This window comes from Rhinolophus sinicus, chromosome X (genome assembly GCF_036562045.2).
Source record: "Rhinolophus sinicus isolate RSC01 chromosome X, ASM3656204v1, whole genome shotgun sequence".
In the NCBI taxonomy this organism is placed as follows: Eukaryota; Metazoa; Chordata; class Mammalia; order Chiroptera; family Rhinolophidae; genus Rhinolophus; species Rhinolophus sinicus.
Genome location: NC_133768.1, coordinates 6,137,624 through 6,149,677, shown reverse-complemented (window position 1 = coordinate 6,149,677; position 12,054 = coordinate 6,137,624). Strand labels below are relative to the sequence as shown.

At 47.1% G+C, this 12,054-nt stretch overlaps 1 protein-coding gene and 1 long non-coding RNA gene across 3 annotated transcripts in view; one reads left to right on the top strand and one right to left on the bottom strand.

The window, feature by feature from the left end:
- The window catches only part of LOC141569748 (uncharacterized), a 16,654-nt gene extending 9,857 nt beyond the window's left edge, over positions 1-6,797 (top strand). Inside the window, exons 4-6 of the long non-coding RNA XR_012493533.1 lie at positions 2,968-3,064; positions 6,340-6,578; positions 6,659-6,797. This is a non-coding gene — a long non-coding RNA (uncharacterized LOC141569748). The remainder of the gene's footprint in view (positions 1-2,967; positions 3,065-6,339; positions 6,579-6,658) is intronic.
- Positions 1-12,054, bottom strand: part of ARSL (arylsulfatase L) — a 19,091-nt gene extending 7,037 nt beyond the window's left edge. Inside the window, exons 1-7 of one of the 2 annotated variants that reach the window (XM_019714575.2) lie at positions 11,805-12,051; positions 6,835-6,879; positions 5,836-6,000; positions 5,006-5,127; positions 4,066-4,188; positions 2,056-2,479; positions 644-780 (exon numbers count right to left, since the gene is read on the bottom strand). In XM_019714575.2, the coding sequence (XP_019570134.2) occupies positions 644-780; positions 2,056-2,479; positions 4,066-4,188; positions 5,006-5,127; positions 5,836-6,000; positions 6,835-6,857 (994 nt within the window). In that variant the 5' untranslated portion in view covers positions 6,858-6,879; positions 11,805-12,051. Of the gene's footprint in view, positions 1-643; positions 781-2,055; positions 2,480-4,065; positions 4,189-5,005; positions 5,128-5,835; positions 6,001-6,834; positions 6,880-11,804 lie in introns of both variants that reach the window. The other variant, XM_074324242.1, reaches the window with a different exon arrangement.

Genomic DNA, 12,054 nt, shown 5'->3' with positions numbered 1-12,054 from the left:
ATGAACTTGTACCAACTGGACAAAAACTTAGCCAAGTTGTCTATTTGGAAGTGCTGAAAAGGCTGCCTGAAAAAGTTAGGCGACCTGAACTTTTCACCAACAATTCATGGCTCTTGCATCACGACAATGCACCAGCTCACACGGCACTGTCTGTGAGGGAGTTTTTAGCCAGTAAACAAATAACTGTATTGGAACACCCTCCCTACTCACCTGATCTGGCCCCCAGTGACTTCTTTCTTTACCCGAAGAGAAAGGCAATATTGAAAGGAACACATTTTGATGACACTCAGGACACCAAGGATAATACGACAACAGCTCTGATGGCCATTCCAGAAAAAGAGTTCCAACATTGCTTTGAAGGGTGGACTAGGTGCTGGTGTCAGTGCACAGCTTCCCAAGGGAAGCACTTTGAAGGTGACCATAGTGATATTCAGGAATGAGGTGTGTAGCACTTTCTCTAGGATGAATTTGCAAATGTCATTGTCTGACCTGGTACTTTAGACCCTTAACTTTCGGCGAGATTGCGATACCAACACTGTCCCTGCTGTCTTTAACCGGGACTAGTCTCCCCTTCTCACTGTTCATTTCTTTTCCTCCTGCTGGATGAGGGGCCATCACGTTTTTAGCTGGAAGAAGCACTTACCCACCATCCAGTCCATTTCCTCCACGTTGTCCCCGTAGAGCCCATGGAAACTTGTACCCAGGAACTTCTCAGTAGTGACCAGAGGTGTGTGGACGTGGAGAAAGGAGACAAAGAGGAGGAAAGGTCTTTGCTTGTTTCTGAAATTAAATACGGGGCTGGAGTCATTATTATTATTAATTATTATTGTCAAAACAGAGGTGGAGGTCTCAGTGCTACAAAACAGAGATCTAAATTGTCATGTCCTTACTCAAATATTGGTCTTTGCTACTCGACCCACCAGGAGCAGATGTGTAAAAGTTGTTCAAAAGGTGACTCTTGTGTTTGAGAATCTTTGATGGAATGATGTTTCCCTTTTACCGTCTTGAAAATTCCACGCTGATTTTGCACATCTTTTTCCCTAAACGGTATCATTTTCTAACTCTACGTACTTCCGACGACTGACAGTAAGAGAATACCACGTGAGTGTCATTTATTGATTCAATCATTTCAGTATATGGTTCCACCTCAAAACGTAGCTTACGGGATAAGTGATATTGCACGTTCAGTTTTCTTTATAACGGTTCTCAAGCAATGAACTTTAAGACGAAATTGTTGTGGAAAAACACGTGTTAAAAATGATGTGTATTCGGTTATTAAATCCAGTTTGGTGCTCCCCTCATGTTCGCCTTTTTCTGTGTGATTTTTACGGTCTAATCTATATATATTTTATACATTTAAAGTCTCATTTAATAGAATTGAATACCAATTCGTATAATCAAGAAGGGCCTTAGACGTAATTGGTCTCCCTTCTTTTAATCTGCAAGCTAACCATCAGCTTCATGCATGACCCATGTTAGGCAATTCCTTCAAGAACTCTGTCAGAATGTTCTAGAACATAATCGTAACCTCATCGCCACCAGGTAAGGTGGGGATTGGTGGTGTCGCCCACTTTACTGGAACATTCTCGGAGAGTTTGGAACAGTTTCTATTTAGTGTAGCTTTTCGTCATGTCCCTCTTGGTTTGACAGGGTAAGTCCCCTCGTCACTCAAATTTACATCAAATCTGAAGATAACAGCAAGGCATCTTATTCTGATGGTAGAGGTTTAAAACTGTTTAGAATTTATTGTGGAGATTCTTGAGGTGATCCATTTTGATATATTAGTTAAATATAGCCCTGTGGTGATCAGAGTGTGCTAATGGAATGAGACTGGCCCCCACGTAGGAAGAGGCAGCAGCAAACTTGTGGTCTCTAGTTTCAAGGGACACGGTCAAGTTGGGCTCAGCTACACATCATCCATGGCCCATTTTACCGAAAACGTCTTTCTGGGCTACGGCCACGTCACCATTCGAATACCCACTACAGAAGACTAATCGGAATGCATTTTCATCGTGAAACGGAGCCCTCGGGTGAAGCTGGCCCTCTGACACCCACCTTCTGACAAAGGACGAGACCTCCTGGAGAAAGCGAGACGTCGTCCTCTGGAAGTGCATGGGCTGCTCCGTGATGCTGTGATTTCTCATCAGCAAACAGTCCGCGTGAACAATCAGAGGGCCGACGGAGTACGAGGTCGTCAAGAGCAAGATGGCCACAATGGTCGACCAGATGGCCGGCGTCCACGAGACGGAGAGGAGGCGGGTGAGTTTCCCAGCGGTGAGCGTGAGGGCAGCGAAGGCCACGAGGTGAAAGCACAAGTTGAGTTTGCGCTCCAGGCCCGCACGCTTCTCCGACACGTCCCACTGGGCACAATCTCCCATCAACGTGAACGGCATTCCGTAGAAATGGTCGAATCCGTGGTGGAGTGGGTGGTGACAGTGATCGTCAGAGGACTCACAGTTGAGACCCAGATGCCATTTTCCTGAAAGGCAAAGACATACGTCAAGGTGACAGTCGGTTGCTCATCCGTTGGGAGGTAGGTTTGGCGTGCGTGTCATGTTCCAGGCACGTTGCTGAAGCTGGAGTGGGGTGGGGATGCACGGAGATGCTGGTAGTGTTGTGATTGGCTCCACAGCCTGGTCTCTTTGTTTCAGGGAAATGGGACCCTTTGTGGCAGCGTCACGTGGTGTATTGTTGCCTGTGCTATAGTATCAAATTACCATAACTTGGTTGCTTAACACAACAGTGATTTATGTTCTCACAATCATGGAGACCAGGAGTCTGCCCTCAAGGTGTCCCAGGGCCACGCTCCCTCCGGAGGCCCCAGGGGACGGTCCCTCCTGCCTCTCCCAGCTCCTGGGGACTCCAGGCATCCCAGGGCTGGTGGCCGCCTTCCTCCCATCTCTGCCTCCCTGGTCGTACTAGCTATCCTCTTTGTCGTTACTAAATCTCTTGTCTCCCTCTTAAAAGGATGCTTGTCACTGCGTAGAAGGCCTACCTGAGTAATCCAGCATAATCTCATCTCAGATTCTTCACTGAATCCCATCGGCAAAGACCCGTTTGCCAGGTAAGCTAATATCTGCAGGTTCCAGGGTTCAGGACCTGATATGTTTGATGCCCATTATTGACTCCACTCTAAACCTGATTCCGCAGCAATCTGCCGCAGAGATTAGGGAAGGCTCAGCGTCATCAGATTGCTCCCTAAAACTCAATCTGATAGAATCGGGATGGGCAAAAGTATTCCTGACCTTGGGATTGTCCCTCATTCTGTGAATGCACCAGAATGCTGGCGAGGGTCGCGTTGGATTTTTACAGAGTCCACCTTTAAAGTTCCACCAATGTAAGATGCGTTAGCTTTTGTGCCGTCATCCTGCACTGGAGGGTTGCTGAAGAGCTCTGTGTGCGTTCACCCCCATGGCGTTTGTCATCCAGAAAACGTCATGGGATTTCCCAAGGGATATCCTGCTCTTCCATCTTAAAAAAATGACAATGAAGAGTCTCTTGGGTTTTATATTCAGAGTATCAGCTAGTTTTGCTCTTGGTGGCCAATAAATCGTACTGTGAATAAAAATGATTGCTATAACGTGGAAATGATGACAACTTGGTCTCCTCTCAAGAAACGCTTCTCCTTAATGTTATTTCACTGTATGCGTGCCATGGCACACTGACATATAGAAAAATAAAGATGCTATTTATGGAAGCAGCGAAGGGAGTACTAAGCCTTGCGGTCAGTCACGTTTCTACTCAGAAAAGAGAGAAAAGAGCATTATGAAAATAGTTGGCAATTTGGTAAAATTAGATAAACGTGTTCTTTTTTTCTTTTTTATCATGGTGCATCAGCAAATTGTGGGAAATACCCAATATTTCATTAAGCTGCGATTTCTTGGGTATTGCTTTGTACCATGCAGCCTGGGTTGGAAAGTCCTTCCTGCACGTCCGTCATTCCTGGAGCTTTCTGTCGTCTGGTGGAAAATCCCACCGCATCACAACCACTTCACTTCCAAACCTTGTGGTTGAATAGAATCTCCACAGACAAGTAATGTTTTGAAAGCTTTGAAATGTACGTACCTATGAGTCCAGTGGCATAGCCTTTATCTTGTAATATTTTCGCAAAAGTCGTCTCATTTGTCGGCAAGCCTCCCGATGCTGCGGTCCATTGGAGAACGCGATAACCGTTGCTGGAAACCATACCTTCGATCAATCAGTTTCAAAGAAATGTTACCACCACACACTGATTTTTATCATTCTTATTCCTCGTAAATTTAGAAGGCTTGGTGAAAACTCTCCATGAGCCAAAATTAAATCGACAATTTACGTCTGACACGGCTTTGCCTCAGGGATCGCATTTTCGGCAGCAAATAGAAGGATTGAAAGAGTTCATGAGAAGACTTGCTATCCTGTTGTGTGAAGGTTGTAAACAGAAAGAGACTTAAATACAAAGGGAGGGCGAGTTAACAATGGTTTGATGATTTCACCAAACGCTCGGATATAGTCCAAAGGTTCTCTGACATGTCTGCACACATTTTTACATGGTTGGGAAAACAATGAAAAAAGAAGGATCGTTCCTGACCTGGGAAAGGATCCGACATTTACATTTCAGTGTTCACAGATAAAGTTTTAGTGGGACACGGCCATGCCGTGTGTGTATGTATCGTCAACAGATGCTTTCAGGTTACAACACATGTGAGTACTGGGTCCAGAGACTCGTATGGGCCTCAAAGCCGAGGGGATTGACTGTCTTGCCCTTTCCAGAAAATGTCTATCAACTCCTTCTTTATACAACTGTCCACATCACAGGAGATGACCAACTAGGTAAACCCCTGCCTGTGTCACCTCGGTATCTATGGGGCCGTGTAACTTACTGACTCCAATCTGATGGAAAAAACTATGGGGGACTTAGACCAGCCCCTTCCCCTGTGGCCTGGGGGACCCACACTTTAGTGTGTGTATTAGGGGAGCAGAAGGGAGAATGTCCAGCGTCCCAGGTAGACAGAAGGAAGACACACACCTGATCGGATAGGGTACCTGCCCGTGAGGAAGGCAGCCCTGCTGGGCGTGCACATAGAAGCCGCCGCGAGGTGTTGGGTGAGCCTGACGCCCCCGGCTGCCAGGCGGTTGATGTTTGGAGTCCTGTGGAGGGGAAGAGCAATCGTGGTTGTTTATCCCTTAACACACACAGGCATTTCTCTACGGGCGACGTATGCACAGGGGATCTGCCCGTCCTCGTTTAAATCCATCCAAGTATTCTCAGATGAATGAGCAAAAAGCAACGGGGAGAAATTCAAGGGCGTTCTGAACGGCTCAAGAAATGCTAACGAGATTCAAGACCATTTGCTGGGCTTGTGCGACAGGTACTGAGGTGGGTCTGCAAGTGCAGTTAGAATGTGACCCAGCTGATGAGCACATTCTGGGGGAGGCAGACATGCAAGGACAGCGGCGCACGCCCCATCTTGGGGGGAAGAAAGGCTGGAATAGTCTGTGTGGATTTGAGCTCTTCACCAGGGAGGGTTGAAATCCTGCACGCGTTGGTGGGCTTGGCTTGAGAGATGGAGGGTCTGGAGAGCCAGGTAAGCTTTGGCCTTGGGCTTACACCCAACAGTGATGAGAAGCACGGTACGAACGGCAATCATCTTTCTAAAAAATGAAATCATTGCTGACACATGGGGTAGATTTGAGCTGGGGTTCGTGCTGGTGTGGGGAGAAGGCCCCATGAGGCGTGTGGGCAGACAGGAGCTGTGCAGCATTCTGTGAAAGCTCGGACGGCACCTCTCAGGGGCTGCATGCATTGCGAGTGGTCAGCGCATGGGGGCGACCGCTGAGCAACGAGCTACTGCTTGCCTGATGGTGGTGTTGCCGTAGCAGCCGACGTCTGCAATGCCGAGGTCATCGGCCATGAGAAGCAGGATGTTGGGACGGGAGCCAGACAAATCGCTGCACGCAGAGGGCCTCGCGCCCAGGAGGAACACGGCGGCTGTCACAGCCAGCCAGCTCCTGAAAGACAAGCTGCCCGAAGAACGCTTCATGCCACTCTCCCTTCATTCACTGTCCCTTCTCTACGTGGACACCAGGGTCACTATTTTAGGGCACTTTGATATGATTGTCCCTTTGCCAGAGTGGGAGGACGTTTCTTAGAATTTGATTCTTTTCAGGTTATTATTATTATTTTTTTTTTTTTTCAGTTTTTTTTTTCCAGTTTTTTTCTTTTCTTTTTTTTTTCTTTTTTAAGGAGGGCACACCTCTCACAGTGGCCTATGTGGGGATCGAACTGGCAACCTTGGTGTTATCCACACCACGCTCTAACCAACTGAGCTAACCGGCCACCCCCGATATTTTTTTTTTCAGGTAAAAACAACCATGCTCTTACGTATGCTGCCCAGGCTGTGCCTATAAACACCAGGACGGGGGTGTCCTAACCCCCAGGGTCATGAAAGTAAGGTGTGATCTGCATCTCTGGGGACGCTGTGTAACACGGGCTCCCTGGAAAAGCACACAGCCTCCTAGCCCATGGCAGGGCTTGGCATCCATCTGGATGGGGAAGAGTGAGATGCAGTTCCTTCTGAAAATGTCCAGGACAACCCCAGGTAAGGAGCACGAATACTTCTGCTAGGTTGGTGCAAAAGTAATGGAAGTTTTTGCAATTATTTTAAATCTTTTAAACCAGAATTCCTTTTGCATCAACCTGATAGTGACTGTGAGAGCCATGCCTGGTTCCCCTGACTCGTACCCAGTGACTAGTGGAGGAAGACCAATCGGTCATCGGTACATTCTCAGAAACCGACATGCAGAAGTGCAGAGGCAGACGCAGAGGGCTGAGAACTGCGCAGACGCCTATCTTACCAAGCGTGTTCCAGATGGGCCATGTCCTCTCTTTCCTTTTAGTGCCTGGAAGAAATAAACAGGTCCGTAATCACATGCGAGTTCTGGCAACTATGTTCTCGAGCTTGTTGCAACGCTGTTGCTAACCTATTTTGATATCAGAGGGATTATTCATTATGAATTTGTACCAACTGGACAAACAGGTAACCAAGTTCAGTATTTGGAAGAACTGAAAATGCTGTAGAAAGTTAGACGACCTGAACTTCTCGCCAACAATTCATGGCTCTTGCATCACGACAATGCACCAGCTCACAGGGCTCTGTCTGTGAGGGAGTTTTTAGCCAGCAAACAAACAACTGTATTGGAACACCCTCCCTACTCACCTGATCTGGCCCCCAGTGACTTCTTTCTTTACCTGAAGATAAAGGAAATATTGAAAGGAAGACATTTTGATGACATTCAGGACATCAAGGGTAATACGACGACAGCTCTGATGGCCATTCCAGAAAAAGAGTTCCAACATTGCTTTGAAGGGTGGACTAGGCACTGGCGTCGGTGCACAGCTTCCCAAGGGGAGTCCTTAGAAGGTGACCACAGTGATATTCAGCAATGAGGTGTGTAGCCCTTTTTCTAGGATGAGTTCGCGAACTTCATTGTCCGACCTCGTAGGCAGCAGACAATGTCCTCAGGCACGAAGTAAAGTACTAAGTACGTGATGAAAGGGACACTTTGATTGCCTCTTGATATGATCAAGAAAACCTTGAAATGACCACTAAAAACTCATAAAAGGACACACTACCCTACGGAACAGGCTTTAAACATGCTGGACAGAACGTGTGTCTGTCAAGGGCTACAGGGTAAATATTCAGGGCTTTTCTGCCCAGGGGGCCCTTGTTGCTTCTTCTCCACGCTGCTCGCGGAAGCCGGATAACCCACAAAAGATTCGGCATCGCCGTTTTCCAATAAACCTTCCTTTACGAAAACTGGTGGGGCTTGGGCTCAGACCATCAATGTTTGGTCCCTCAGAGAGAAGGTACAAGTATAAAAGAAAGAAGACGCAAAATTAAGCGATAAAAATAGTGATCGGAAATAATATCCGACAGGTATTGATTTTTTTTTTCCATTTTAATTTATTTATTTATTTTTAATTAGTTTCAGGTGCACAAGACAAAGCAAAACTTAGACGTTTATCATTTATATCCCTCACAATGTGTGAACCCCCCTCCCCCATCCACTATCCCTCTGTACGTTCCCCAAATTAATTTTCAAACCCCCATGGTATTGATTTTTAATTGCGCTGAAATGCATGGCACACCACTTACCGCCTTGACCATTTTTTAAGTGTTCATTTCAGTGACATCCAGTGTTGGGTGACCATCACCGCGGTCCGTCTCCAGAACTTTTTTGCGTCTTGCAAAAGGGAACGTCTGCCCCCATTAAACACTCACATTTCCCCTCCCCCTGGCACCAACCCTTCTACTCTCTGTCTATGCTGGGGCGTCTGTCAAAACTGTGTTGCTTTTTCGGGCTGAATAATATTCCACTGGACGAATGGGCCTCAAGTTGTTTAGGTCGTATGTATTTTAAACGAAAGCGGTAAGAGTCAGGAGGCAGCGTATGGCAGGCCAGAACCTACGTAAAACAGAAAGAGAGGGCGAGACATATGTGTCTGAAGAGATGTCAGGTTCCGCAGTGGGGGGGCTTCTGAGCCGGGGGCATCCAGCCCTGCTGTGCGAGTCACCCTCTGCCATCTGAGCTGTTCCCTGGGGAGGTGCCGACTGGCTCTGCCTGGCTGTGTGTGCAGTGAGTGGACCGCTGGACGGAGGGTGTCCCCCTTTGAGAAGAAGTACCCGCTATGCTTCCATCCTTGTTTTCTGAACCCGCCCAATGTCTCCCTGTCTTTCACATTCTCTGCACGTGAGCCCTTGGCCACCAGATGGTGGGGGGGTCATTCCCAAGCTGCCCAAACATTGTGGGTGATTTTTCACACCTTCCGGAGCCGTGCTCTCCTCCGTTTCGGGACAGAACAATGAGCCTGTGGTCAGCCTGAGGGCCGTGTGTGCAGCTGGGACAGGGCACAGCTTGGCAAGAAGAGCCCAGCGGACAGGTGTGCTAGGTGGGCTGTGTGTGTCACTGCAGCCGCCGCCGGGAAAGCTTCTGACAGGTGGGGTCACTCACGACGAGCCCCGACGTAGCTGGGCCCAATCTAGCGACACAGCGTGGGCTGTCAATTCACTTTGCACGTGTCAAGGACGCATGTTCCTGACGTGTCCGCTGTCCAGTGTGGGGCCCAGTTTTTGCTTCTGGAAGGTTCTGTGTCCATGGGTGGGTTCATGCATGGTGATGGTGGCTGTCTGTTTTCTGTATCACCCCCAGTCCACGGGTGACGTCACGGTTCATCTTGCTGCTGTGTGTTCAGCCGTCCACTTCTGTGATGGAGGCTGGACCACAGACAATACTGCACCACCGACTTGTTTCTGCAAGGGGACGGTTCGGGTGGCGTGTTGAAAAATCAGCAGAGGGGGACATGTCTCCTTTTTGCAGCACAAACCCACCCTCTTTTTCCTTTGCTCCTTTTTTGCAATTGTTTTTTTTTTGGGGGTGGCTACAAATATTAAATCATGACCTCTTATGGAGTCTGTATGAATGTTTTTATTTATATATATTTCTATAGGATATACTGTGCTCTGCATTGTAGAATACATAGGACACATATATTATAGAAATATATATAAATCTATAACATACGATAAGGTAGATATGATTTTTCCTTTGTATTTATCTTAATTTTTTTTTTTTTCAGGAAAAACACATCATGGGGTGTTTCTCATTTTTCTGGGGAAGGTGGTTGGTTATCGTTCTTGCATCGTTCGGGTGAGAGATGAGTCTCCGCATATGACACTCAATCATGATTGAAAAGTCGTGAGGTTTCATTCCATCAAACCGTTGGCCTGCCTCTTCCACGGTACAGTCTATCTATTTAGCTACCCCAAAGGAGCCCGTTTTAACCATCCAATGCGGTCAGGACTTTGTTTTTCACAATGCTGCATACTTTGTTTCCGATTGGCTCATTGGTACCAGATAAAACGTGCCATAAGAAAAACACAGAAAAAGAGCAGATCGTAGAATGGTGGCTCCCAGGGGCGAGGGAGGGTGGTGATGGGAGAATCGGGGAGATGTCGTTTAAGGGCGCAAACTTGCAACGACAGGATGAATAAGGTCTGCAGATCTAATGCACGGCCTACAGATTGCAGGCACCCGCCTGTATTGTCAACCTCAGAGTTGCCAAGAGACTAGATGGTATTTGTTCTCCGCACACACACAGAATAAACAGTAAGTCTGTCACATGAGAAAGGTGTTTGCCGAAGCAACTGTTGCAATCATCTTGGAAAACATGAATGCGTCAAAGCCACATTTTATATAATTAAATGTACAGTGTTATCTATCTGCCAATTATATCTCAATTAAAAAACGATGCATGGATGGACACCCAGCTGCCTCCACATCTTGGCCATTGTAAACAATGCTGCAATGAACATATGGGTGCACATGTCCCCTTGACGTAGCGTTTTGGGTTTGTTCAGATAAATACTCAGAACTGGGATTACTGGGTCCTTCATTGTCTCTTGTTATAGCCTTTGTTTTAGTCTTATGTTGTCTGGTATAAGTATTGCTACCCCAGCTTTCTTTTTTTCATTTTCGTTTTTATGAAATATCATTTCCATCCCTTTACTTTTTGTCTGTGTGTGTCTCTCAATCTGAAGTGAGTCTCTTATAAGCAGCATACGTGAGGGTCTTGTTTTCTTATCCATTCAGCCTCCCTATCTTTTGATTGGAGCGTTTAGTCCATTTACATTGAAAGTGATTGTTCATAGCTGTGGAGTTGCTGCCGTTTTATTATTATTCATATTTTGGTCTTGTTTCCTTCTTAAAGAAGTCCCTTGAACATGTCTTGTAAGAGCGGTTTGGTGGTGATGAAGTCCTTTAGCTTCCTCTTGTCTGGCAGTGGATTCATATATGCAATGGAATATTGCTCGGCTGTAGAAAAGCATGAAATCTTGCCATTTGCGACAACATGGATGGACCTGGAGGGTATTGTGCGGAGTGTTGTAAGTCAGACAGAGAAAGACAGATGCCACATGATGTCACCTATATGTGGAATCTAAAGGACAAACTAAACAAGCGAAACAGCAACAGACTCATAGCTACAGAGAACAAACTGACGGTTGCCAGACAGGAACGGGGTGAAAAGGGGAAGGGATTAAGAAGTACAGTTGGCAGTTACAGAATAGTCACGGGGATGTAAAGTACAGCACGGGGAATAGAGTCAGTGACATGGTAATAACTGTGTATGGTGCCAGGTGGGGACTAGACTAGTCAGGGGATCACTTCTTAAATTATGTAAATGTCTCACCACTATGCTGTGCACCTCAAACTAATATCATATCGCATGTCAGCTGTAACTGAAAAGTTTAAAACCATCATTAAAAAATAAAAATAAAGTGACCTGTTTAAAAAAAAAAAAAAAGTGCAGAAAAAGAGAAAGAAAAGACCTCCAATGAAGTACAACGCATCATTCACCCTTTGTCTCCCCGGCAGGAGAGAAGGAATTGGCTGTGTGCACACAGCTGTCCAGACCAGGGCAGCCAGCCTGCCTGCACCACTACGTTTGGCCGCGTCCCCAACACATTTCCTTTCCCGTCTCCAACATCTCCTCACAATCCAGTGCACAGGCTCTCAAGTCTGTAAAGACCACACGCTGTTACGTTTCCTCCCTCTAAACCCGTCCTCTGCCTGATGTCTCGCTGTATTTCTTTTAGCAATCATCCGGGGACCAAATCGGTTACGGTGATTTCTTGTCACACTTCCTTCTTAAGATTTCTTGTAAAATGCTGCCGGAAGATGCCGGGTGCCCTGCCATTGAGGACAGCTGTCCTGTGTGCCTGGATGGGCGTGATCCCCTCCGCAGTCACCCAAGAAAAGCCACTTACCTGAATGACCGTGCTGTCAGGGCTATGCTGGCTGGAGGTCAGTGTGTGGCAGCTTCTGCAAGGGAAGCAACGTCTTATCCTTGCCAGGAGACGGCCCGGCTGGCTCTGAGCCACAGCGTCTCTGGCCGGCGCTCTTCAAATCCACAATGGTCCCCTCAAGCCAAGCTAGGTTGTCCAGAAAATAAACAGGGAGCTCCCCCGCCCCCACTGCGCCCACCCCAGGCATCTGCTCGCAGTGCCATTCCAGCTC